Here is a 27223-nt window from a genome sequence, read left to right as displayed (position 1 = left end):
TTACATGATCAGGCTTAATTATGCTGGGAGGGGTTTGCCCTCCAAATGAACTTGTTTGTGATCTTGCCACAGGTCAATCCAAGGCTTAACCATACAACTGCTTCCTACAGTATCTGATTTAATATTCACATTTTATAGTAAATTAAGGCTTTGAGAAACATTGCCATTGTCTTTCTGAAAAGATGATAGCGATTTAGATTTACAAAAGCCCGCATGATGTGCTAAAATATTCTATTTCATCATAACATCAGTTTGTATTTCCCTAAAATATTACTCTTATTTGCATTTATCTGTATGAAGCTTGCCTATTCATATATTCTTCTCATTATTATTTTAATACACTTTATTTTTTAGAGCAGTTTTAGGTTTATAGCAAAATGGACTGGAATGCACAGAGATTTCCCATAAGCACCTTACCCCACATATGTATTATCAACAACCCCCATCAAAATGATATACTATATAATAAAAGATTATATGCTAAGTGTCCGGTCGTCTGGTTGTCCGTTCAAACAATCAAAGTGTAATATGCTAATGATATGCTAAGGCCTCTCAACCGCTCACTATGACATGCGCTGACCACCAAGGGGCAGAAAGTCGACTGGTTGACCAGTCGCTATGATGTGCACTGACCACCAGGAGGCAGAAGCTCTGAGCGGTAAGTTAGCTTGCTTCTGGGGCCCGCCAGATTGAGACTGAGCAAGATGGGCCAGACATGCCCTGGGGCCCTCCCTCAGTCCCTCCCCAGCTGGCCAACTTCTTGCATCCTTCCCTGGCCCCAATCGTGCACTGGTGGGGTCCCTCACCCTGGTCTGTGCCCTCCTGCAATCCATGACCTATTGGGGGATGTTAGAGAGCCGATTTGGCCCAATGGCGGAACAACTGGTCTCTATGATGTTCACTGACCACTAGGGAGCAGATGCTCAATGCAGGAGCTGCCCCTGGTGGTCAGTGCACTCCCATAGGGGGAGTGCCACTCAGACAGAAGCTGGGCTCATGGTTGGCGAGTGCCACGGTGGTGGCAGGAGCCTCTCCCGCTTCCGTGGCAGCACTAAGGATGTTCGACTGCTGGCTTACGTCCATCCACCTTGGGGAGTGGGCCTAAGCCATCAGTCGGACCCCTCCCCCCAAGTGCATGAATTTTGTGCACTGGTCCTCTAGTATTGTTATAATTGGTTATCTGAATCCACACATCATTACAACCCAAAGTCCATAATTTATATTAGATCAATATTTTATGCCTTTTTTTTCTTTTGAATGATAAAAGATGAAATGGATAATTCTGAGAATAATTTAAACTATTAGTAACAGACATGGAAGTGTCATGTGTACACTATTTAAAATGAAGTGTATTGTCCATGGCTGGTAATAGTGAAATGTGTTATTTCCTTACCCAGTTCTATTTCTTTTACTCCTCAGTGCTAATCACAGTTACAATAATGGCAATATTCTTCTGTCATATTTTCAGTCATTTATGTCTAGAGGTCAATGAGAATCATAATGTTTTGAGCAATTCTTAATAGATGTAATGACTCAATACTATATATTCCATCAACATATATATTAATATGGTGCACCACAAAAGTGCACCTAGAACTTTACCTTTTCCTGTATCTTTACTGTTTGCCATATAACTAACTGCGTGACTATCATCAAGAGATGGAATAAATAAATTTCCATAGCCCCCTTCTCTCCCCCCCACCCCACTATCCAGCCCTTGAATCTGAATTCACTTATGCAAGGCCAAATTCATGATGTGTGGTGCCTCAGGGCCTTTGGTTAGAAGGGCCCTGTATTTGGTTTAATGTTCCAGTGTTGCTGTCCTAAGATTCTTACTAGTTTTAGACAAGAAGCCTCGCATCTTCATTTTTTACTTTGCAACCCCACACTTATATAGACGATTTGATTTCTTTGGCCAAAATATTATTACCTGACTTGATTCAAACAGAGGCTTGAAAAAGCTCTAATGTCTTTTTGCTTTCTATCTTGTTTGTCTGCCATCCTCATGAGAATATGCATAGGCTAGCATGCTGAAAGGTAGATACATGTGGACTACAGCCAAGGTGTCCTACTCATTCCTAAATATGGCTAATCCAGTACCATAGATAAAGCCTGGCCAATTAGAAGAACTTCCACGGCTACCCACATGTGACAGAGAAGTATGAGCAATAGATGTGTTCTGTTGTATGTGGTTGTGGTTTTGAGGTTGTTTGTTATGCAACATTTTACATAATGTTACTTTTCTAAGACTCATATTGCTCTATGCCAAATGAGTTTACTTTTAATATATATACAGCCTTCAAATGAATATTTCTCATTTATTAATTACCCACCCATTATTTATAGCAAGGAAAGCTATACTGTGGATATCCCTAGCCATGACTTCCTGGGCACCAGTAAAACTGATGGGTAATAAATAAGAAATTTCTCATTGCCAAATATATACTTCAAAGAATTATACCAGTTTTCACTCACAACAACAATTCAAATGTATTCCTGTACACTACATTGCCAACAAAATGAGTATCTTTACTCATTTATTTTGTTAACCAATGGATAAGAAATACTACTTTATTGTTGTATTAATATGCACTTCACTGCTTCTTAATAACATATAGTATTGTTCAAATGTTTACTGACCATTCTAATGGAACTAGAGGCCCGGTGCATGAAATTTGTGCATGGGGGCGGGAGTGTCCCTCAGCCCAGCCTGCACCTTCTCCAATCTGGGACCCCTCGAGGGATGTCCAACTGCCCGTTTAGGCCCCACCCAGTTAGGATTGGGCCTCAACGGGCAGTCGGACATCCCTCTCACAATCCAGGACTACTGGCTCCCAACTGCTCACCTGCCTGCCTTCTTCATTGCCCCTAACTGCTTCTGCCAGCTAGCTTGATCACCCCCTAACCACTCCTCTGTCAGCCTGATTGATGCCTAACTGCTCCCCTGCCAGCCTGTTTGCTACTAACTGCCCTCCCCTGCAGGCTTGATTACCCCCAACTGCTCACCCTGGCAGGCCTGGTCCCTCCAAACTTCCCTCCCCTGCTGGCCTGGTTCCTCCCTTCTACCCTCCCTTGCAGGCCTGATCACCACAACTGCCCTCCCTTGCAGACCTGATCCCGCCAACTGCCCACCCCTGATGGCCATCTTGTGGTGGTCATCTTGTGTCCACATGGGGCAGCCATCTTTGACCACATGAAGGCAGCCATCTTGTGTGTTGGAGTGATGGTCAATTTGCATATTACTCTTTTATTAGATAGTAAAGAGGCCTGGTGCATGGGTAGGGGCCAGCTGGTTTGCCCTGAGGGTTTCCCAAATCAGGGTGGGGTTTCCCTTGGGGCATGGAGCGGCCTGGGTGAGGGGCCTGTGGTGGTTTGCAGGCCGGCCACACCCCCGGTGAGCCAAGCAGAGGCCCTGGTATCTGGGATTTATTTATCTTCTATAATTGAAACTTTGTAGCCTTGAGTGGAGGTCTGGGCTGGCCAGGGTGTGTAGGAAGTTTGGCTTCCTCCATTGCTTGGGAAACCCAAGCCTTCTGCTCGCTCCGTGGCCACAGCCCTCTTGGTTGGGTTAATTTGCATACTCACTCCTGATTGGCTGGTGGGGGTGGCTTGTGGGTGTAGTGGAGGAACAGTCAATTTGAATTTTACTCTTTTATTAGGATGGCCTCTCCCAAGATTTTTTTTTTCTTTTGGGTTTTTATTATTTTTATTATTTTTTAAATTTTTTTTATTAAGGTGATACATGTGTACATATCTTACCATTGTCCCTCCCACCCCCCTCCCATACATGCGCTCACCTCCCCAGAGCTTTGTGTTCATTCGTTATGCTTATATGCATGCATACAAGTCCTTTAGTTGATCTCTTATCTCCCCCATCTCTCCCTAATGGATTTTTATTTTTACTCATGTGTCTTTTGCATTTATTTTCAATCTGTGCCTTGTCATTCTGCTTTTCTTTCTTATCCTATACAATAAAGAGGTAATATGCAAATTGACCGTCACACCCTCACATAAGATGGTCGCCCCCATGTGGGCACAAGATGGCTGACAGAGGAGGGCAGGTGTGGGCGACTAGGCCAGCAGAGGAGGGCAGTTGGGGGCAATCAGGCCAGCAGGAGATGGCATTTATGGGTGACTGGACCGGCAGGGGAGGGCAGTTAGGGGTACCAGGCCTGCAGGAGATGGAAGTTGGGGGGAGACCAGACCTGCAGGGGAGAGCAGTTAGGGAAGACCAGGCCAGCAGGGAGGGAAGTTAGGGGCAACAAGGCCGGCATGGGAGAGCACTTTGGGGCGACTGGGCCAACAGGGGACAGCAGTTGGGGGTGATTAGACCAGCAGGGAAGCAGTTAGGCGTCGATCAGGCAGGCAGAGGAGTGGTTAGGGGGTGATCAGGCAGTCAGGCAGAAGTGGTTAGGGGCAATCAGGCAGGCAGGAAGGCAAGCAGTTGGAAGCCAGCAGTCACGAATTGTGAGAGGGGTCCCAGATTGGAGAGGGTGCAGGCTGAGCTGAGGCACACCCCTCACCCCCAGTGCACAAATTTCATGCACCAGGCCTCTAGTTTTCTATAATCAGAATTTGGGAATTTTGGTTTACTATAGAGATTACCCCTTTATCTGTTCTATATGTTGCAAATATGCCACCCTATTGATTGTCTTCTTACTGTCTTTGTGGGATTTATTGATACAAAATTAAATTTTATCATCACCATATTTTTATTTTCCTTTCTAGGTCCTCAGATTCCTCTCTTGTGCCTCTCACATCTACATTTATTTCATAATATTACTATAGCATTTTTAAAATTCTACTTACATTTAAGATGTAAATCTAGTGCTTTCAGTTATTTAAATGTCTTGCATTTTTCAAGTTTTATTACTGTTTCGTATTTTTTTCCTGTTGCAATTTTATGTTAACTCAGATATTGTTCAGGTAAAATGCTTTCACATTATATTCTTCAGACAGAGTATGCAGATGGCATATCTGCAGAAGTCCCCTTTGTTTTCCTAATTGAGTAACTGGGCAATGTGTAGAATCTGTGAGTCTTATTCTTTTGCTAAAAATTCTTGCGATTTGATGGAGTCCATTTGGTAGAGTGAATTTTCCAGTAGTTGTTTGTGTATATGGTTTTATATTAATTCTTCCTGATATATTATAACTCCCTTGAATTTTTATTTTACTGTTCAGTCCCCACACATTATTTTTCCCAGGTACTTGAACCTGAATCAGCCCATGCCATTCAGAGTTTTCCCTTAAGAATGTATATAAAATGTGAACTGATAAATATCTGTGTTTCTCAGAGGATCTCTCTAGTTTTGTTATTTGACTGGAGGAAAAGGAAAGGTTATCCGGAATGAGAGACAACAAAGCAGATCCAGAAAGAGAGTTCCTGTTGACTGAAAGTACCCTGCGAGTGCTCTAGTCCTCTCAATTCTGGCCTTGAAATGCCTTTTGGTGTTTGGCATCCTTGAGAAAGTCCAGTCTCCCAACAATAAATAATGGTGTTAGATTGTTCCATGATGACCACTTTCTTCCAGGAGAAAAGACTTAACTTCTGAAGCATGTTTATCTTGGGTTTGTCTACAGAGATCCTTTAGGTTGGCTTATGAGATGTGAGCAGGGACACTAGTATCCCGCTTCTAAACAAAGGCTTTGAGAACTATTCTGTGCTCCCAATTTTTTTTTTCTTTTTCTGCTAAGAGAAAGGTGTTCTTCAAGAACGGGCCATGCCTTTCCCTGGGTTCCAGAATGAAGGTAGCATTAGCCCAACCTGCAGTAAATGTGTGAACATCCATTGCTGTTTTAAGGCAATGAGAACACTGAGGTTGTTTTAACCGCAGCATAACTGCATAAAAACTAATGATAAAAGCATGTTTTTTGCCTTTATCAACTAATGGCTACTTGTTTGTAAATATTAGCTGGCCTATGTATGATATTAGATGTATTGATGCTTAAATCTAAAAGAAAACTTTGTTGTGGAAATCTGGAAGCTCTGCTTTTTACTTCAGGTAAAGCTATGTCATTGCAGCTTCCATACTGGTATCTGGTTATACTGGTTATTCTTTACTCTTATATACACACTAGAGGCCCTGTGCACAAATTTGTGCATGGGTGGGGTCCCATGGGAGACACACCCCCTCGCGGAGATGCGGCCCCAGCCTCTCAGCCCTATACCCCCCCTGGCATCCCACCTTGGCCTGGCACTGCCCCCTCACTGCTCCACCATCCCATCTGTGGAGCGATCAATAGGGGCTGGGCCCCCTTGTGCCACTGCTAGTCACTGTCTGCAGGGCGATTGGTGGGTCTATTGGGCCCCACTTGAACCCACATTGGCCTGGCGCCACCTGCTCACCTGCTTCTCCATCCCACTGTGGTCCCGCCTCTACTGCTGCCCGCTGCCAGCACTGTGTTGCCAATACCTGCCGTGTTCTGCACCACCCCCTGGTGGTCAGCACACGTTATAGCAAACGGTTGAACTCCTGGTCAAAAGACAGCCTGAGGGAACAATTTACATATTAGGCTTTTATTGTATAGGATTATGCTTTTAGAAGGCAAATTAGATCATGGAAAGATGAGTCCATTTAATTGTTTGGACATTTGAGCTTCTATAATTGAAAGTAAATTTGTTTAATTTCATGAGTCTGGAAGTTTCTTTTGTTAATTAAATTCAAATAATGAAGTGTCATTATCTTGGTTGATTTAGGTCATTTTTAGACACTCATTTCCTGGTATATACATACAAGTCAGGAACATTGTATCCAGATCCTTCATTTAAAAAGGTAAGTCTTCCTTTTATTCTGTGTAGATTCTATTTTTTACATGCAATTATTGAGAAGAAAAATATTGTTTTCTACTCCACAGAATTATTGGGCAAACAAATAAAAAATCAAAGTATAATAAGACAATTACAATAAAATCATATGGAACAGAAAAACGACTTTTTAAGTTTAAAATTTAAGTTTAAAGTTTAAACTTAAAAACTACTTTTTAAGTTTAAAATTTAAGTTTAAAATTAAGTTATTCAAGAAAGTCATTTAATATCTGGAAGTATTAGTAAGAGTTTGAGAAGAAACAAACAAACCAAAAATAGATGAAGGAGCTAAAAAAGATAAAAAACAACAACAACACATCGAGTAGTTTAAATTGATATATCCTAGTCTCTGAGCGGAGAGGTAATGGTGAAAATTGTAGATTGAACATTGAAAAAGTGAGGACAGGAAAGCATATTAGGTACAGAAACTGAATGTGTTCAGTATGAAACATTGGAATTTCAATTATAACCCAAAATGCTGGTAGGAGTGAAGAAATTTTTCAAAGTATGTGAGAAAGTTAGCTATAGTCTGCAAGGTTCTCATTTTGCTAGAATATATGATTTGGAAGAAACCAATGTTGACAAAGGATTGGTCTGATTCTATTTATTGTAGTTGAGATATTAATATAAATCCATATAGGCACAGCCCATGGACACAGACAATAGTGGGATGAAGGCCTGGGGCAGGGGTCGGGGTGGCGGGATGGAGTTTGATGGATGGGACTTGGAGGGGAGGGATGGGGGACATCTGAAATACTCTCAATAATAAAAATAAATTAAAAGCAAAATAAATAAATAAATGGTATCTGGCATAGCATGTTATAATCACCATCTACAAGTAGAAAGCACAATAAAATATTGTACATGAGGTACCTGTTTTTAGACATTTGGCAATAAACAGATCAGGAGATTTCTCACTAAGAAACAGGACACCTAGAAGGTGAGTCTCAAATTTAACTTGACCTTCTGACTGGGAATAATGTCTTAAGCACAGCATAAAAAGTAGAATTAAGCAACCACTAAGAGATTGGAGTCCAGGGATGCTGAAGCAGTTGGAACTTGAAGGAGACAGGACCAGAGATGAACAGAGCCTATTAGATATATGCCTTATGTCCCTCATTGAGGATTAGGCTGGGTAAGATTCTACTGAAAGGTGGAGATTCAAATGGAGATAATACTATAGGTTGGTGATTTTTTAAAATGTATTTTTATTAGTTTCAGATAAGAAGGTGGATGGAGAGAGAGAAACATTAAGGATGAGATAGAATCATTCATTAGCTACTTCCAGCACTCTCCCTACTTGGGGTTGAACCCACAATCCGAGCATGTTCCCTGACTAGGGATTGAATAGTGATTTCCTGGTTCACAGGTCTGAGTCATGCCAGCTAGGCTAGGCCAATGTTGTTGTTTTTTTTACCTTTTTTGTCTCATGGTACACCTAAACTAATTACAAAAATTCTGTGTCACACCTGAAAAAATATATAGGTATAATTTTGATTCACTTACATTGCATGGATATTGTTGTGTTTGCTGTTGTCATTTTTTTAACTTGACAATGTAAGGGAAAAGATGTCTCTGCCACTGACTAAATAATCAGGTATTGCATGTTTCAAAAATTCTTGCAACACACTCATTGAAAATCATTGCTCTAGGTCAAACATTGTTGGAAGATAATGGATTGTTCAGCCCAGGCAGCATAGCTTTCAGCTGAGACCAGAAAGGCTAATTCTTAGGAGAAGGCATCTGGAGTAATGGGTATTTTTATCATCCCATTCTTCACCCCATAGCCTGAAGCAATGAACAGAGTAAGGAGGGTTACCATTAAATTAATTACCTTCCTCTACGAAATACTGTACTCTAGCCCTAGCTGGTTTGGCTCAGTGGATAGAGTGGCGGCATGCAGTCCTAGGTTCTATTCCAGTCAAGGGTAAGTACCTTGGTTGCAGGATCCTCCTGGGCCCTGGACTGTTCTGAGCTCATGGAGTAGGCAATCAATTGATGTGTTTCTCTCACATCAATGTTTCTCTTTGTCTTTCCCTCTCTCTTCCACTGTCCCTAAAAAATCAATGGAAAGATATCCTCAGATGAAGATGAACAAAATGCAATACTCTATATATAAAAGGCTAAACGACTGTCCAACCATTTGACAGATAGCTATGACTCCCAATGACCACCTGGGCAGATGCTCTGACCACTAGCTATAATGTGCACTGACCACCAGGGTGCAGATACTCAATGCAGGAGCTGCCGAGCTACAGTGACTTGACAGCAGTGGTTCTCAGGTGACACCCCCCAGAACCAAAGAGGAGAGAGTCTAATTCCAGGGTGCATCACCCGAGAACTGCCCTCTTGCAATCTGGACCCCCTTGGGGCATCTCAGAGAGCCAGGTTTGGCCCAATCCCAGAAGGCTAGGCTAAGGGCCCCCACCTGCCAGAGGTATCCTGCTCACTCTGCAGAGGCCCTTTGAGCTGCAGGGTTGCCCCATGTGCAGCCCGCTGGGGAGGGACTGGGGGAGGTTGGCTCTAGCGTGTGTTGGGCCTGTCTCGCCTAGTCCTGCCCTCCCAGCCACCTTATAATTAATTTGCTTTCAATGTGCCCGAATATGTGCACCAGGGCACTAGTTCTCTATAAAGGGTTCCAACATTGTAGAGGAAGGCAATAAACGCACATAAAAGCAGATATTAACAAGAAAAAGAAATCAGGGGGGATAAGGACACATATGTAACACCATAATCAATAAAGAAATTTAAAAAAATAAATCAATGAAAACTAAATCAATGAAAAAGAAAACATTAAAGCCCAGAATTTAATTCCTTAAAATAACTAAAAATTAATAATCCTAGTAAGACTTTTAAAGAATAAGAAATAATTCTATCAATATTAGGGATAAAAGGAGATTTTACTAGTCACAGAGAAAAATAAGTATTTGAGAGTATTTTAAAAGCTTTACTCCAATAAATCTAATAATTTAGATGAAATACAAATTTTTATTTCTCTGGAACACATATCCAGGTATATGATTGACAAGCCATATTGTAAGTGTATGTTTATATTTTAAAAGGAATTAAAGCAGGGGAGGGAGGTGGGGGGGTGGAAGAGATCAACCAATGAACTCATATCATATATGCATAGCCCATGGGCACAGACAATAGGGTGGTTAAGGCCTCAGGTTGGGGTGGGGCCAGGGTTGTAGAGGTCAATGGGGGAAACAAGGGACATATGTAATACTTGCAACAAAAAAGATTTTTTAAAAAAAGGCATTACCAAAATATTTGCCAGAATGTTGTACTATCTTATATTTCCACTGGCAATGTGTGAGAGATTAGTGTCTGCATTCCTGCCCTGGTGATCACTATTCAGGATTTTTAAAAAAATAGACATTCTTATAGATGTGTAGTGATATCGCCTGTGATTCTGATTGGCATTTCCCAGTAACTAATGATGTTGGACATATTTTCATGTGCTTATTTGTTCCCTTTTTGTGAAATATCCATTGAATGTCTTTTGATTTTTTTTAAATAAAAGTTTGAGCAACCAATACATTCAAAATAGAGGTATCTATTACGTGAATATGTATTATGCGGTATGCAAATATTTTAATAGATATGTGGTATGCAAATATTTTCTCCATTGTTGTAATTTGTCTACATTCTTTACAAAAGGACATTGATCAGAAATTTTTGCATTGTTCTCTTGGGCTCAGTGAGCATGTTCATGAGAGTTCATTTTAATTCTCTGTCAGGTAAATCATTTAACTTGATTTCATTAGGGTCAGTTTTGAAAATTTATCTTATTCCTTTGTGTGAGACATCTTTTCCTGACTATTTTATTAATTCTCTGTATAGGTGTCTGCTTCTCAGAGGGCTCCCTCAGCTTTCCCTTTGGGGGGAGTACAGAAGAGGACCCCACAAAATATCCTGGAAAGAGATTTGGGGGCCTCTACTAGCATTTTGCCATTTTCAGGGCAAAGCAGGCATCTATTTATTTCTGCCTTCTCTGTGCTGGTCAGCAGAAAGGACCAGTGGCATTTACCTTCTGGAGCTGCTGTCTCTGTTCTTTCCCTGTGAATTGGAGTGTGCAGGACTCATCAGGGCTCCAGGATTGGTGAGACAGATGCTAGTTCCTTGGGCAATTGTGGTGAAGTGGAGGCACTGCATGTGTGGATCAATTCTTTCCTACCCCAGGAGGAAGCACAGAGCTGGGATTTTCCATCCACTCACTCTGGGCAGAGTTAGGGTGGGGATGAATCAATGGTGTCTGGTAGCCACCGCCTCTACTGTTGCTTGGCTGGCTAGACTGTGCTGAACCCATTGGATCTCCAGGACTCCTGTCACAGATACTAGTTCTTTGGGTCAGCCCCACAGAAACATTAGGGCCCTGGACTTGTGCGCAAACCGCTTCCCACCCATCAGTAGGATGGTAACTAGAGGATGTGTTTCTGATCATAAGGCAGTGCTCTGGGGCAGAGTTTCTGGTGACAAGCTCTCCCAATCCTCCCTACTGGCTTTGGTAAGAGATTTTCCACTCTTCTATGATGTGCAGGAGGCTTTCTATCTCACAAAGGGAAATTGCCTGTGAAGTGTTGCTGAATTGGTCTGTTTGTTGGGGGATGGAGGAGATAGCGATTCTTATTGCACCATCTTCCTGCCCAGAATTTAATTTTGATGTTCATTGTAACAAGTTTTCATAGCTTTTTAAAAATCTTTGTGATAGTTTCAACATGTCCCTCATGTCAATATTGGTATCAGTTGGTTGAATTTTCCCATTTTTGCTGTGATTTTCTTGCTTGTTGGTAGAGGGTATAATTTTCAGTTGCATTCTTCACGTTTTAATAATCTAAATTTGAAAGCAGTCACCCAGGTTAAGTGTAGATTTAGTGTGTTCTATTGTTCCAATGACAGGTTAGCTTTCTTGGGTCTTCTGATGTTATATTGTTCCAAGTGCTCCAGATCCTCACTAGTACTTATTTTTCATTTTTAAAAATGTATCCTTATTGATTAAAGTATTACAGATGCTATTTGTTATTTTGATGTTGATTTGAACAAGACCCTTATCAATTATATGATTTGCAGATATTTTCCCCTATTTCATGAGTTGTCTCTTTCTAGATCCTTTGATGTGCAAAAGTTTTTGTAATTTTAATAAATTCCACTTTATTTGGTTGTTGTTTGTGCTTTCTGTGTCAGAACTAAGGAAAGACTGCCCACTGCCATATCCAAATTTATGGAGATTTACCCCTATTATTTCTTGTAAGAGTTTTATAGTTTCAGCTCTTATATTTGGATGTTTGATCTATTTGGACTTAATTATTGTACACTAGAGGCCCGGTGCATGAATTTGTGGAGTCCCTCAGCCCGGCCAGCAGAGATTGGGCTGAAACCAGCTCTCCATTATCCCCTGAGGGGTCCTGGATTGCAAGAGAGTGCAGGCCAGGGTGAAGGACCCCACTGGTACACAATCAGGGCCATGGAGGGACCACAGGACGGGGGAGGCGGGGATCCCAGGGCATGTCCGGCCATCTCACCCAGTCCTGATTGGCCAGACCCAAACAGCAAGCTAACCTACTGGTCGGAGCATCTGTCCCCTTTGGTCAGTGTGCGCCATAGCAACTGGTCAAACAGTCAAATGTTTAGACAGTTAGCATATTAGGCTTTTATTATATAGGACAGTGTATAATAATACTTGATATTATCTTTTGCATATGGATTTTCAGTTTTTCTAGCACAATTTGTTGACGACACTATTCCTTATACATTGAATAATCTTCGAAGTTATGTAAAAATCTATTAACTATAGATGTATGAGTTTATTTCTGAACTCATAATTCTATTGCATTGGTCTGTATGTTTTTCCTATTACAGTACCACACTGTTTTGATTATTGTATTCTAAGTTTTTATTATGAAAAAAAACTCTTACAGAGTTTTAATTGGGTTACATATCTTTTTATTCCTGAGCTGTAATATCTCTTTTTATATCTTAGATACAAGTTCTTTGAAAATATATGCACAAACAACAACAGAAAGTAAACCGGAGTTCATTAAAACTACAAAAACTTTGTACATAGATACAAAACAGAAATATATATAGAACAGAATAATAGTTGCCAGATGGGGAGGGGATTTGGAGGACTGGGTGAAAAAGGGAAGGGATTAAGAAGTACAAATTGGCATTTACAAAATATTCACAGAAATGTAGAGTACAGCATAGAAAATATAGTCAATAATATTGCAAAAATTATTTATGGTGTCAGGTGGGTACTGAAAATATCAAGGGAAACACATTGTAAATTATCTAATATGAAATAATATTAATGTAAACTGTAATTAAAAATAAAATTTAAATTAAAAAATAAATGAAATAAAAAATATATATTGTGAATCATTTCATCTAGGCCATGGTTTGCCTTTTTATTTCCTCAATAATATCTTTTTTAAAAATTAATACACCTCAGCATATTTAGCTTTAAGAAAAAAAGTGGAAAGCACAGAAAATTTTCCTGAATCCTAACAAATTAGTTACCCTATTATTAACATCTTGGATTAGAATGCTATATAGGTTACAATTTATGAGCCAATCCTACCAATAAAGAGGGAATATGCTAATTGACCCTCACACCGTCACAAAGCTGGTGGCATCCACAGCCAATAAGAAGAGAATATGCTAATTGACTATCATGCCCTCAAAGATGGCGGCGCCCAAATCCACAAGATGGCAGTGCCCAGTCCCCTCAACCCTGCTGGGGTGGCAGACACCTGGCCACCCCTTGCGCCTGCCTCCAGAGTCCCCCAGTGTCTTCAGACACCCAGCTGCCCAGGGCCAGCCTGAGGCACAGGCAAGACTCAGATGGCAGCTGCCCCATTGCTCAGGGCCGCTCGAGACTCAGGTAACCAGGGCTGGTCGAGACTTGCACTGCTGGCAGTGGAAGCAGCAGAGGTGTGATGGGGTGTTCCTTTCCCTGATTCCTGGGTCAGCTTCCACACCTGAGGGATCCCAGACTGTAAGAGGGGGCAGGCCGGGCTGAGGGACCCCCTCTCCAGTGCATGAATTTTCATGCACCGGGCCTCTAGTATTAATATATTACTACTTATTAAATCTTACAGCTTACATTAGAATTTATTCTTTCTTTCTGATTCTGTTTTGCTTTTTTATTTTATATTTTTTTAGATTTAATGGTTGATGTATATTTATTGCCATTTTATTGTTCATATATTTTTCCTTTTTCTTATTATTATTCTTGAAGAAATATTACATTTCATGTAATAGTGGTTTGAAGGTGACAAACTCCTTTATCTTTTTTTTTTTTGGTCTGGGATGCTATATGTCCTATTCTAAATGATTCTTTCAAAATTATAGAATTCTTTATTATAGCAAGGATTTTTTGCATGGGATTTATAGGCAGACGAGTGTTAAGAGGAAGTAATTATAGGTAGATCAAAAGGAAATCTGCAAATCTGGTAAATAATATTGGTTAATTGGCTAAATCTGTGCATTTCATAATGTCTAGAAAGTAAGTATGAAACCACACACTTTATGTACAAGTCATTCATGAATGTACCTTTATGTACTCCTGTTAGAGGCATTGCTTTTATCAAGGATATGCCGCAGAGATTCCAAACTCAGTCGTGACACTAAACACCTGTTCTGGACTCAGGTAATTGCAAATTCCAGAGATCTGCATGATTGACAATCTAATGTAACATTTTAATTTTTCCAAATTCCTTGAGTGGTAGAGTGAAAGCAAAGAAAATATAGGCTTTTGTTGAGTTTCTTCTCATATGCTTAAATTTTCTTTTCCTCCTCTTATTCTATCTAATAAAAGAGCAATATGTAAATTGACCATAACTTCACTACACCCACAAGACACGCCCACCATCCAATCAGGAGTGAGTATGAAAATTAACCCAACCAAGGTGACTGGGGCCACAGAGTGAGCAGGAGGCTTGGGTTTCCCAGGCAATGGAGGAAGCCAAGCTTCCCACACATCCTGGCCGGCCCTGGACTCCACTCAAAGCTTCAAAGTTTCAATTATAGAAGATAAATAAATCCCAACAAAAATGGCAGCAGGCACGTAGCTGGAGAGAGCAGGTGGCTTGGGTTGCCCCCGGCAGTGGAGGAAGCCAAGCTTCCTGGCCTGCTTTGGCCTCCGTTCAAGGATACAAAGTTTTAATTATAGAAGATAAATAAATCATAACAAAAATGGCTGCGGCCACAGATCTAGCAGGGGGCTTGGGTTTCCCCAACGATGGAGGAAGCCAAGGTTTCCACCTCCCTGGCCTGTTCTAGCCTCTGCTCAAGGCTACAAAGTTTCAATTATAGAAGATAAATAAATCCCAGATACCAGGGCATCCGCTTGTGTCACCAGGGGCGTGGCGGGCCTGCAATCTACCACAGGCCCCTTGCCCGTGCCCCACCCTGATTCAGGACACGCTTCAGGGCAAACCAGCCAGCCTCCACCCGTGCACCAGGCCTCTATCCTATCTAATAAAAGAGTAATATGCAAATTGACCGTCATTCCAAAACACAAGATGACTGCCCCCATGTGGACACAAGATGGCTGCCAGAAGATGGCCAGCAGGAGAGGGCATTTGGGAGAAACCAGGCCTGCAAGGGAGCGCAGTTGTGGGCAATCAAGCCTGCAGGGGAGGGCAGTAAGGGGTGACCAGGCTGGCAGAGGACGGAAGTTGTGGGCAACTGGGCCTGCAGGGATGGGCAGTTGAGGGGGGACCAGGCCTGCAGGGGAGGGAAGTTAGGGGTGACCAGGAATGCAAGGGAGGGCAATTAGGGGCAATCAGGCTGGCAGGGGAGCAGTTAGGCATCAATCAGTTTGGCAGGGGAGTGGGTAGGGGGTGATCAGGCTGGCAGGAAGAAGCGGTTAAGGGCAATCAGGAAGGCATGCAGGTGAGCAATTGGGAGCCAGCAGTCCTGAATTGTGAGAGGGATGTCCGTCTTCCCCTTTAGGTTAGATCCTACCTGGATCGGGCCTAAACAGGCTGTCGGACATCCCTCATGGGGTCCCAGATTGGAGAGGGTCAGTCTGGGCAGAGGGACAGAGCCCCCATGCATGAATTTCATGCATCGGGCCTCTAGTATTTTTCATATTTTGTTGTCTCTGTCCTAAGCTTACAGTCATAAAATTTATTCAGAATAAGTTCACTAGTATAAAGAATATTCATATGGATTAGTCCTACAAGAACCACAGGGACTTTTAAATGCCATAACAGACAGATGGTATAACATTAGGTTGAAAGTTAATTAGAGTAAAATGGAATGATTCCTAGATTTAATTGTACCGTAAGAGTAACTATCAAATTTTATAAAAGTTTTTATTTGCTATTGATTTCCACTTCTCAAAGAGAAAATCTATAGTGATTACTTTTATGTCTTTTTATGTGTTTAAATATTCAGGGGATTATTGCAGTTGGTGAACGTCAGTTATGGAATTGAACCATTGGCATCCACAGCTATGTTTGAGCACATGCTTTATCAAATAAAGAATAATAAAGCTGATTTTCTCCCATTACAAGACAATTATCCTATAATCCAATTGGGAGAGCAGGCCTACAGGATTCTTGTGAAGTCAGAAGTAAGCCACCATATTCTGATATTTTCATTTTGCTACTTTTGATAAACTTATTCTCATAGAAATTTGTTACATTTAAAAAAATTTTTAAACATATTTATATTAAAACCTCTTATAAGATATTTAAGTATTTTATGAATATATGAATAAGAATATCTACACTAATAAAAGAGAAACATGCAAATTGACCATATCTCTGCTACGCACACAAGCCACCCCCACCAGCCAATCAGGAGCGAGTATGCAAATTAACCCAACCAGGTCAGCTGCGACATGGAACAAGCAGGGAGCTTGGGTTTCCCAGGCAATGGAGGAAGCCAAGCTTCCCGCACAACCTGGCCAGCGGACTGCACTCAAAGCTACAAAGTTTCAATTATAGAAGATAAATAAATCCCAGATACCAGGGCCTCCTGCTGGGTTGCCAGGGGTTGTCGCCGCCCTGCAAATCACCACATGCCCCTTGTCCAGGCCACACCATGCACCAAAGGAAACCCCACACTGATTTGGGACACCTTTCAGGGCAAACGAGCCTGCCCCCACCCACGCACCAGGCCTCTATCCTATCTAATCCTACCTAATAATAGACAAATATGCAAATTGACCATACCTCCGACACACCCACAAGCCATGCTCACAAACCACACCCACCATCCAATCAGAGAGAGTATGCAAATTAACCCAACCAAGATGGCTACAGCCACAGAGAGCAAGGTTTCTTAGGTAACAGCGGAAGCCAAGCTTTCCGCCTGCCTTTGCCAAGCCTAAGCCTCCACTCAAGCTACAAAGTTTCAATTATAGAAGGTAAACAAATTCAAACAGAAATGGCAGCAGAATAGAGCTTGAGAGAGCAGGCCAGCGTTGTCCCCAGCAACAGGGGAAGCAAAGTTTTCCGAACACCCTGGCCGGACCCACCCTCTTAAGGCTACAAAGTTTCAATTATAAACCCCAACAGAAATGGCTGCTGGCCGCAGAGGGAGCCCCAGGCTTGGCTCCGCTCCAGGCTACAAATTTCAATTGTAGAAGATAAAAAGATCCTGGATACCAGGGCCTTCACTTGGGACACCAGGGTCATGGCCGGCCTGCAAACCACCACAGGCCCCTCGCTCAGGCCACCCCATGCCCCAAGGGAACCCCACCCTTATCAGGGACACTCTTCAGGGTAAACCAGATGGCCCCCCACCCCTGTACCAGGCCTCTATCCTATCTAATAAGAGAGTAATATGCAGATTGGTCATCACTGCAACACAATATAGCTGCCCACATGTGGTCAAAGATCCTGCCCCCATGTGGACACAAGATGACCACCACAAGATGGCCAGCAGAGAGGGCAGTTGGAGGTGACCCAGGCCTTCAGGGGAGTGCAGTTGGGGGGGACCAGGCCTTCAGGGGAGGGCAGTTTGGGGGGATTAAGCCTGCAGAGGACGGCAGTTATGGGTGACCAGGCCTGCAGGGGACAGCAGTTAGGGGCAAACAGGCTGGAAGGGGAGCAGTTAGGCATCAATCTGGCTGACAGGGGAGTGGTTAGGGGGTGATCAGGCTGGCAGGTGGAAGCGGTTACAGGCAATCAGGAAGGCAGGCAGGCAAGCAGTTGGGAGCCAGCAGTCCTGTATTGTGAGAGTGATGTCCGCCTGCCCATCTAAATGGGCAGTCTGACATCCCTCGAGGGGTCCCAGATTTGAGAGGGTTCAGGCTGCGCTGAGGGACACCACCGCCCACCCCTGTGCATGAATTTCATGCACCGGGCCTCTAAGATATATATATATATATATATATATATATATATATATATATATATATATATATATAAATTTCCCTATTTTATATATATATATATATATATATATATATATATATATATAGTTTTTATATATATAAATATATATATACGAAGTTTCATGCAATAGACCTTCCTTCACCTGGCTGCCGGCACCAGTTTTCCGCCGGCACCAATTATTTGCCAGCACCAGTTTTCCTCTGGCCACTCGCAGATTGGAGCGCCTCCCACCAGCACAATTGGCCTCCCCAAGTTCCTCCAGCACCAGTTTTCCTCTGGCCACCCGCCGATCCGAGTGTCTCCCGCCAGCGCTCTGATTGGCAGGTGGCCAGAGGAAAACTGGTGCTGGCGGAAAACTGGTGCTGGCAGCCATGCAATCGGCCACCCCAACTTCCGCCACCGGTTCCTTCTGCCGGCCCCATGGGTCCTCCTGCAACGCTGGCCACTGGGGCCGGTGAGAGGAATGGGGGGGGGGGGGGACTCATGAGTCCCCGCCCCCTGAGTCCCCGCCCCCCACTCCTCTTGCCAGCCCAATCAGCCATACCAAGTCCCGCCCCCAGCTTCCCACTGGCCCAATCATGGGCGTAGAAAAATAATAGTTATTTGCATACTTCCCTTTTATTAGGTAGGACATATATACATATATATATATATATATATATGTGTGTGTGTGTATATATATATATATATATATATATATATATATATTCATTCTAATTAAAGAGTAATAGGCTAATTAGACTGGGAGACTGGGAGACCTTCCAGGAGGCCTTGTGGACATCCTTCCAGACAAAGCCATGTTGGTGGAGCTGAGGTAGAGATGGTTAGGGGCAATCATGCTGGCAGGGGAGCGCAGTTGGCGGTGAGCAGGCTGGCAGGGGAGAGGTACGTGGGGGCAAGCAGAATGGCAGGGGGGCAGGTGAGGGTGAGCAGGCAGGCACTGGGGCAGTTGAGGGTAAGCAGGCTGGCAGGGGGGACAGGTGGGAACGAGCAGGCTGGCAGGGGTGCAGGTGGGGGCAAGCAGGCCAGCAGGGGGCCAGTTGAGGGTGATCAGGCCAGCAGGGGGGAAGTTGGGGGAGAGCAGACCACCATGGAGGCAGTTGGGGTTGAGTAGTCCGGCCAGCAGAATGGTTAGGGGCAATCAGGCAGGCAGGCAGGTGAGCGGTTAGGAGCCAGTGGTTCCGGATTGTGAGAGGGAAGTCCGACTGCCGGTTTAGGCCCAATCCCCCAGGTATCAGGCCCAAACCAACAGTCGGACATCCCCTGAAGGGTCACAGATTGGAGAGGGTGTGGGCCAGGCTGAGGGACACCCCCCCATGCACGAATTTTGTGCATCAGGCCACTAGTATATAATAAAAGCTTAATACGCTAATTAGACCAGAAGTCCTCCAGACGTCCTTCTGGGATGAAGCTGGGATTTCAGCTCTGAGATTGAGGCAGTGATCCAGGCAGCGAGGGAGAGATCGAGGCTGCCCCAACTTCAAAGGCCTACTGTTGCAAGAATTACATATATATATATATATACAGTTGCATTATTATTTATTTTGCATCCTACTAATGCAATGATACCCAGATTTGCTGGTAATTATTTTTTCCCTATTTTCCTTGCCAAAACATATTTTAACCCTTTGCACTTGCTTGCTTTTTTCTCAATTCCTTTATTCTACTCAGGATTTAATTTTTTAAACACTCCAGATTTTACAAAGCGCGGCAGTAGAATGAAAAACCAGAGTTTCTTTTCATACAAACTTATTTATTTGGATTTTTTTATATTTCAAATTATTGATACATTCAAGGTGTATAAAAAGAGCTGCTACTGATGCTAACCATGTCGAGTCACACTAGATATCCGAGTGCCAAAGGTTAACTCTGTATAAAACTATTATTTTGATAGAAAATTTAAAAGTAAAAAAAAAATCAAGATTTTTTTCCCAAACATCATTATCTGGAGATAGTGGTATTAGAATTTTGGAATATTTGGTCCAATTTTTATATTGGTCCAATGTATCTTCTTATAAATGTGGATTTACAAATATATGGATTTGTTTTTAAACAAAAAATGATCTAACCATGTAAAATTATTTGAAATTTCCTTTTTTGTTCTTCAGAGGACAATGAATTCATTGAACTTTTTCACTTCTTAAATTACTCGTGCCCTGGTGCAACATTCTAAACATTGAAAGGAAATTAATTAGAAGGTTGCCGGCAAGGTGGGACTGGGCAAGACCAGCCAGACATGCCCTGGAGCCAACCTCCCATGGTCCCTCCCCGGCTGGCCACGCCTGGGGTGGCACCCTGGTGGGCATCTGTGGAGTGAGTGGGGTACCTCTGGCAGATGAGGTCTCTTGGCCTGGCGTACAGGGATTGGACCAAAACCGGCTCTACGACATCCCCAAGGGTCCTGGATTGCAAGAGGGTGGTTCTCAGGTGACACACCCCAGAATCGGGCTCCCTCCTCTCTGGTTCCAGGGTGCATCACCCAAGAACCGCCTCTGCCAAGTCACTGCAGCTCAGCAGCTCCTGCATTACGTGTCTGCACCCTGGTGGTCAGTGCGTGTCATACTGACCTGTTGGTTGGCCTGTCAGAAGGGCACTTAGCCTTTCAAATAGATAGATTTTATGTGTCTTATTTTAAGTAATATTGGTTAACATTGATTAGCATATTAAATATATGTAAAGATTTCCTCTTAATTCTTGTTTAAATGTAGAATGATCACATGACTTTTGCAAATAATTTGGCACTTTCTTTTTTTTTTTTCCACAAGAAAACACAGACATGAAACTTTATTGCAGTCACTTAACACATTGGTGTTAATATTTTTTTCCAACAGAAAAGAAAAGGGCATCTGGACTGTCTCCAGTTTGCCCTCACAGAAAAACCATAATCTACAGTTATCAGAAACTAGTTGGTAAATTAAAATATAGTAGCAACTTTCCAGAATCTTCTTTTTCATGAAACTCATTAGAGCATCATCTCCATGTCAAAGCATTCACTCTGGGGATGCTGAAACCTAGTGGGATGACCTCATCATCTTGTGAAGAACCTCCTGGGCTTCCTGGTTGTGTTGCTATGCTATGCCAGGGTGAGGGGGCGACAGGGTGTGAGGACTCCTGTGGTTTTCAGTCTGGGGGAAGGGGCAGAGGAAAGGGCCTGCAGTCTGTCCCTTCCAGAGGGAACTCAGTGGCCAGAGATCCAGGGTGCCAGCAGCAGGGGCCCATCGGGTCAGCACATTGTGAGCCTCCAGGGGACAAGGCATGGAGGGGCTCTCAGCCTTCACACGTGGAATCTGCTCTCTCCACCGCTCCACTACCTCAGCCCCACTTTGGTGTGGCATGGGGAAGAGGGGACCCCAGCCTGTTGGGGGCCCAGCCCGGCCAGGACCAGTGGCTACACCAGGCTGCTCAACTCATGCCCTGCTCCAGCAACCTGGCGCTTTCCTCTCACTTTGCATTCCCACAATTACTATATGACTCAGGAATTCCATTTCCAAGTACCAAGAAAAATGGAAGACAAAATTGCACAAAGACATGTACATTAATATTTATAGCAGCTTTATTTATAAAAGCTGAAATGTCTACAAATGATCAACAGGTAAATGTACAAGCAAGTTGCAATGGATATCTTCAATGGCACACTACTTAGGAAGACACTAATGAATTACTAATAATCACAACAGGTATGAATCCTGTATGAAGGAAATCAGACAGAAATGAGTACATGCCATATGATTCCATTTATATGAAATTCTAGAGCAGATCATTGTAACCTATGTTGAAAAACAGCAGATCATTGGTTTCCTTGAGCCTGTGGCTATTGACTTGGAAGAGGGTAATGACAACATTCTTGGCTGACTTATGGAAATGGTTACATGGCTGTTTATATTAATACCAACAATGTAACTGTATACTTAAAATGGATGCATTTTATTGGGTATAAGCCACAATGAAGTCAATATAAATAATTGAAAGTACAAACATGATGAGAAAATAGAGGCAATGTTTGGGGGAAACTTGATGGGAATTTGTTAGCTTGAAGGTTGGAACAGGATTTTAGAGGAAGATTTTGAAAGAAAGGAAACATGGCTTCTCCCTCATCACAGCAGCAATTTTTTTGAAGATTCCAATTATTCAAATTTATAAAAACCCTAGGTCCAACACGACTAGAGGCTCGACCAACTGGAAGTCAGTCCTACAGTCAGCACTTGGTTGCTGTGGCAACAACCAGGTCAGCATGGTGACCCAGCACTGACTCCTGAGGGGGGCTATGAATCAAACCCGAAGAGAGGCCTGAAGAGAATAGCAGGGTTTGATCCATAGCCTTTGTGGCAGATGTTGATCAGCACTTGCTTCTCTCTTTCTCTCCATGTCTGGCCAGCAGCCACACCTCCATTTCTCTCCAGGCCTCCACTTTTTCTCTCCAGGCCTCTACTGGGGCTGCCTTTCTGATCAGGCCCCATTGGTAGGCCCAGAGATGCTGACTGGCATAGAAACCAACCAATTTCTATGAACCAAATCTGGGTAAAGTGTGAGGAGCCAATTGCTGCCTAGGAGGAAGCTTTTGACAATGACTGGCATAGAAACCAACCAATCAGAACCAAATTGGCTGGCAGAGGAGGGCAGTTGGGGGTGAGATAAGGCCAGCAGAGGAGCAGTTAGGGGTGATCAGGCAGGCAGAGGAAGTTAGGGGCAATCAGCCCAGCAGGGAAGGGCAGTTGGGGGCGACCAGGCTGGCAGTGGAGGTCAGTTGGGGGCCATCAGGCCAGCAGGGGAGGGCAGTTGAGGATGACCAGGTCAGCAGGGGAGGGCAGTTGGGGGTGATTGGGCCAGCAGAGAAGCAGTTAGGTGTTAATCAGGCTGGCAAGGGAGCGGTTAGGGGATGATCATTCTGGCAGGTAGAAGTGGTTAGGGGCAATCAGACAGGCAGGCGGGCAAGTGGTTAGGAGCCAGCAATCCTGGATTGTGAGAGGGATGTCTGACTGACAGGAATCGGGCCTAAACTGGCAGTCAAACATCCTCTGAGGCTCCTAGATTGGAGATTGTGCAAGCTGGGCTGAGGGACACCTCCAACCCCAGTGCACGAATTTCATGCACCGGGCCTCTAGTCAAAAATATAAAGTGAAAGCTTCTGATTGGTATCTAAAATGTTTGTTTGGAATCTCACCTGCTTATTTACTTAGTCAGCACTCATCCTCTTATTTTCCTGTTACCTGTATCTTTATGTATCTATAGCTATTTATCTACTAGAGGCCGGTGCACAAAATTCATGCACAGGTAGGGTCCCTAGGCCTGGCCAGCGATCAGGGCCAATCTGCAGGGTGACTGGTGGGACAATTGGGAAGTCCCCGCTGGCACCCACCTTGGCTGGCCTGGTGCTGCCTGCTCGCTGACCCAGCCCCCCGCTGCCACAGCCAGTGACCTCCCTCTGTGGGGTGACAGGTGGGAAAATTGGGGGCCCCTGCTGGCACCCACCTTGGCTGGCTTGGTGCTGCTCACTTGCTACCCCCACCCCCTGCCACCACTGCTGGTTGCAGTTCCTGTGTTGAGCATCTGCCCCCTGGTAGTCATTATGCATCATAGCGACAGGTCGTTCTGCCCATCATTCTACTGGTCAGTTGATTTGCATATTAGGCTTTTATTATATAAGATACCTCTCTGTGTGAACATACATAATGCACATAATTATATACCATAGAAGAATTTTAAAAATGTTTTATTTATCTCATGTCCCCTGTTTCACAGAAAACATTGGATGTTATGCTATTGAAAAGAACTCTGAAAATACACATCATTATGGATAAAGCCTTGGTATGCATTCTTGATACATTTCATCATATCTTTTTTTTGTGTTTAAATACAAAAGGAATACGAAACATTCTTTCTTTGCAATACAGATATAAAGTGTTCAAAATGTGTATTTCAGTACAGCAGGGCATAAAGATATATCAATTGCCTCTTCATTGAAATATGAGGACCAGTATTTATGGTATTGATATCTAAATCAGTATGCAACTCCTGTAACAATGTATAACTTTGTGTGTGGGGGAGGCTTCTACTATACTATAATACATTGGATTATGACTAACTGCAGATGTTTCCAATAAAACCCTAATTGTGGTGAAATTTTCTTTCTTGAATTGGTGTCCATTTTAAAACAAGTATTTGTTTTATTACTCAATTGGTGATTCCTGTTATTGAGTATTTTCTTTCATAAGATTATTTTATGCTTTATAAACACTTGTGATGCCTGGTGGAAGTTATAAATGTTAATAATGGGGAGAATTATTCATAAGAATGTTCATTTAGTTATGGGAATTCTTAACAAAGCCATATTGATCAGAAGTTAAACAGTCTAATTTGTTATCACTGTTATTTTTTCATCAGTCTCTCAATGACTACAATAATGTTCTACTTTTTTCTTTTTTAGGTTCTTTGTTGTTTAAAGTATTACATATGAATCCTTTCCCCCCATTTCCTCTCCCCGTTCATTCTATCACCTTTCTGCAAATGTCCTCACCCCACTTACTGTGTTCATGGGTTACACTTATATGCATGCATACAAGTCCTTTGGTTGATCTCTCCCCCGCTTCTTCTCCCACTGTCTCCCCTTGCCTGTGAGGTTGGATTGTCTGTTCAATGCTTCTATGCTTCTTTATCTATTTTAGTTCACCAGTTTATGTTGTTCACTATATTCCACAAATGAGTGAGATCGTGTAATATTTATTGTTCTCCTACTGGCTTATTTCGCTTTGCATAATGCTCTTCAGCTCCATCCATGCTGTTATACATGGTAAGAGTTCCTTCTTTTTTACAGCAGCATAGTATTCCACTGTGTAGATATACCACAGTTTTTTAATCCACTCATCTGGTGATGGGCACTTAGGCTGTTTCCAAATCTTAGCCATTGTAAATCATACCACTATGAATATAGGGCTACATATATCCTTTCTGATTGCTGTTTCTGGTTTCTTGGGATATATTCCTAGAAGTGGGATTACTGGGTCTAATGGGATTCAATTTTTAACATTATGAGGAAACTCCATACTGTTTTCCACAGCAGCGGCACCAGTCTGCATTCCCACCAGCAATCCACATCCTTGCCAGCAATTGTCATTTGTTGATATGTTGTTGATGGCCGTTCTGACAGGTATGAGATGATACTACATTGTCATTTAGATTTGCATCTCTCAGGTGATTAGTGACTTTGAGCATGTTTTCATATGTCTCTTGGCCTTCTGTAAGTTATCTTTTGTAAGGGGTTATTTAGGTCCTTTGCCCATTTGTTTTTTAATTTCTTTATCGTTAAGGTATCACATATTTGTCCTCATCCCACCATTCCCATCCCATACCCCTCCCCACACATGCCCCCACCCCCCTGCTGTCCTTAATCGCTGGTTAGGCTCATATGCTCGCTCACAAGTCCTTTGGTTGACCTTTGCCCATTTTTTGATTGGATTTTTTATCTTCCTTTTGTTAAGATGCATGAGTTCCCTATACATTTTGGAAATTAAAACCTTATTAGATATAATATTAGCAAATATGTTCTGCCATGCTGTGGGCTTTCTTGTTGTTTTGTTGATGGTTTCTCTTGCTGTGCAGAAGTTTTTTATTTTGATGTAGTCCCATTTGTTTCTTTTCTCCATAGTTTCCTTTGTGCTAGGTGCTGTATCAGTAAAAATATTTCTATGACTTATGTCTGATATTTTTCTGCCAATGGATTCCTCTAAGATTTTTATGGTTTCTTGTCTTATGTTTAAGTCCTTTATCCATTTTGAGTTTATTTTTGTGTATGGTATAATTGGTGGTCTAGTTTCCTTTTTTTTTTTTTTTGCCTATATCTGTCCAATTTTTCCCAAATCATTTATTGAAGAGACTATCTTGATTCCATTCTATGCTTTTGCTACCTCTGTCATATATTAATTGAGTATAATGGCTTGCGTCTATTTCTGGGTTCTCTGTTTGGTTCCATTGGTCTATATGTCTATTCTTGTGCCTGAACTAGGCAGTTTTGAGAGCAGTGGCTTTGTAATACAGCTGGATATCTGCTATTGTTATCCCTCTGATTTTGCTCTTCTTTGTCAGGATTGCTGTGGCTATTCGGTGTCTTTTTTTATGCCAGTTGATTTTTTCGGAGCATTTGTTCTGTGAAGTATTGGTATTTTAATGGTGATTGCAATGAATCTATAAAATTCTTTGGGTAGTATAGACATTTTAATGATTTGATTCTACTGATTCATGAGCATGGTATATTCTTCCATTTTTCTTATGTCTTCCTCTATTTTTTTTTCAAGGTCCTGTAATTTTCCGACCACAGGTCTTTTACCTGCTTAGTTAAGTTTATTCCTAGGTATCTTAATTTTTTTGTTGTAATGGTAAGTGGGATTATGCATTTAGTTTCTCTTTCTGTAAGCTTGTTGTTGTATGAAGAAAGCCATAGATTTCTGAGTGTTAATTTTTCATCCTGCTACATTGCCAAATTAATTTATTCAGTCTAATAGTTTGTTTTTTTCTTCATGGAATCTTTGAGATTTTCTATGTACAATATCATGTCATCTATGAATAATGACAATTTTACTTCTTCTTTTCCAATTTGGATGCCTTTTATTTATTTTTTCTTCTTCTTTAAATATATATTTTTATTGACTTCAGAGAGGAAGGGAGAGGGAGAGAGAGTTAGAAAATCAATGAGAGAGAATCATTGATCGGCTGCCTCCTGCACACCCTCTATTGGGAATTGAGCTAGCAACCTAGGCATGTACCCTTGTCTGGGATCAAATCCCCCTGATCTGGGGCCCTCTTAAGGGCAAGCCAGCTGGTATCCACTGTGCACTAGGCCTCTATCCTAGTTTCTAGAATGCTTTTATTTTTTCTTTGATTTCCTTGGTAACCCAATCATTGTTTAATAGCTGCTATTTAGCCTACATGTGCTTGATTTTTTGGAGTATTTAGGGGAAGGGACGGAGGCCTTATCTGGTGGTGGCATCAGGCGTCCAGGGAAAGGGCGGGAGTACTCAGCTGGCAGCTGGAAGCCGCTAGGGATCCTACCACTGCCCAAATTTCGTAC

At 42.5% G+C, this 27223-nt stretch overlaps 1 protein-coding gene across 1 annotated transcript in view; it reads left to right on the top strand.

The window, feature by feature from the left end:
- Positions 1-27223, top strand: part of LOC114229785 (A disintegrin and metallopeptidase domain 3-like) — a 100490-nt gene that overhangs the window by 7129 nt on the left and 66138 nt on the right. Inside the window, exons 4-7 of the mRNA XM_054720028.1 lie at positions 6698-6773; positions 14383-14459; positions 16214-16391; positions 23902-23967. Of these exons, the coding sequence (XP_054576003.1) occupies positions 6698-6773; positions 14383-14459; positions 16214-16391; positions 23902-23967 (397 nt within the window). The remainder of the gene's footprint in view (positions 1-6697; positions 6774-14382; positions 14460-16213; positions 16392-23901; positions 23968-27223) is intronic.

This window comes from Eptesicus fuscus, chromosome 8 (genome assembly GCF_027574615.1).
Source record: "Eptesicus fuscus isolate TK198812 chromosome 8, DD_ASM_mEF_20220401, whole genome shotgun sequence".
Classification (NCBI taxonomy): Eukaryota; Metazoa; Chordata; class Mammalia; order Chiroptera; family Vespertilionidae; genus Eptesicus; species Eptesicus fuscus.
This window is presented reverse-complemented; position numbering and strand designations above follow the sequence as displayed.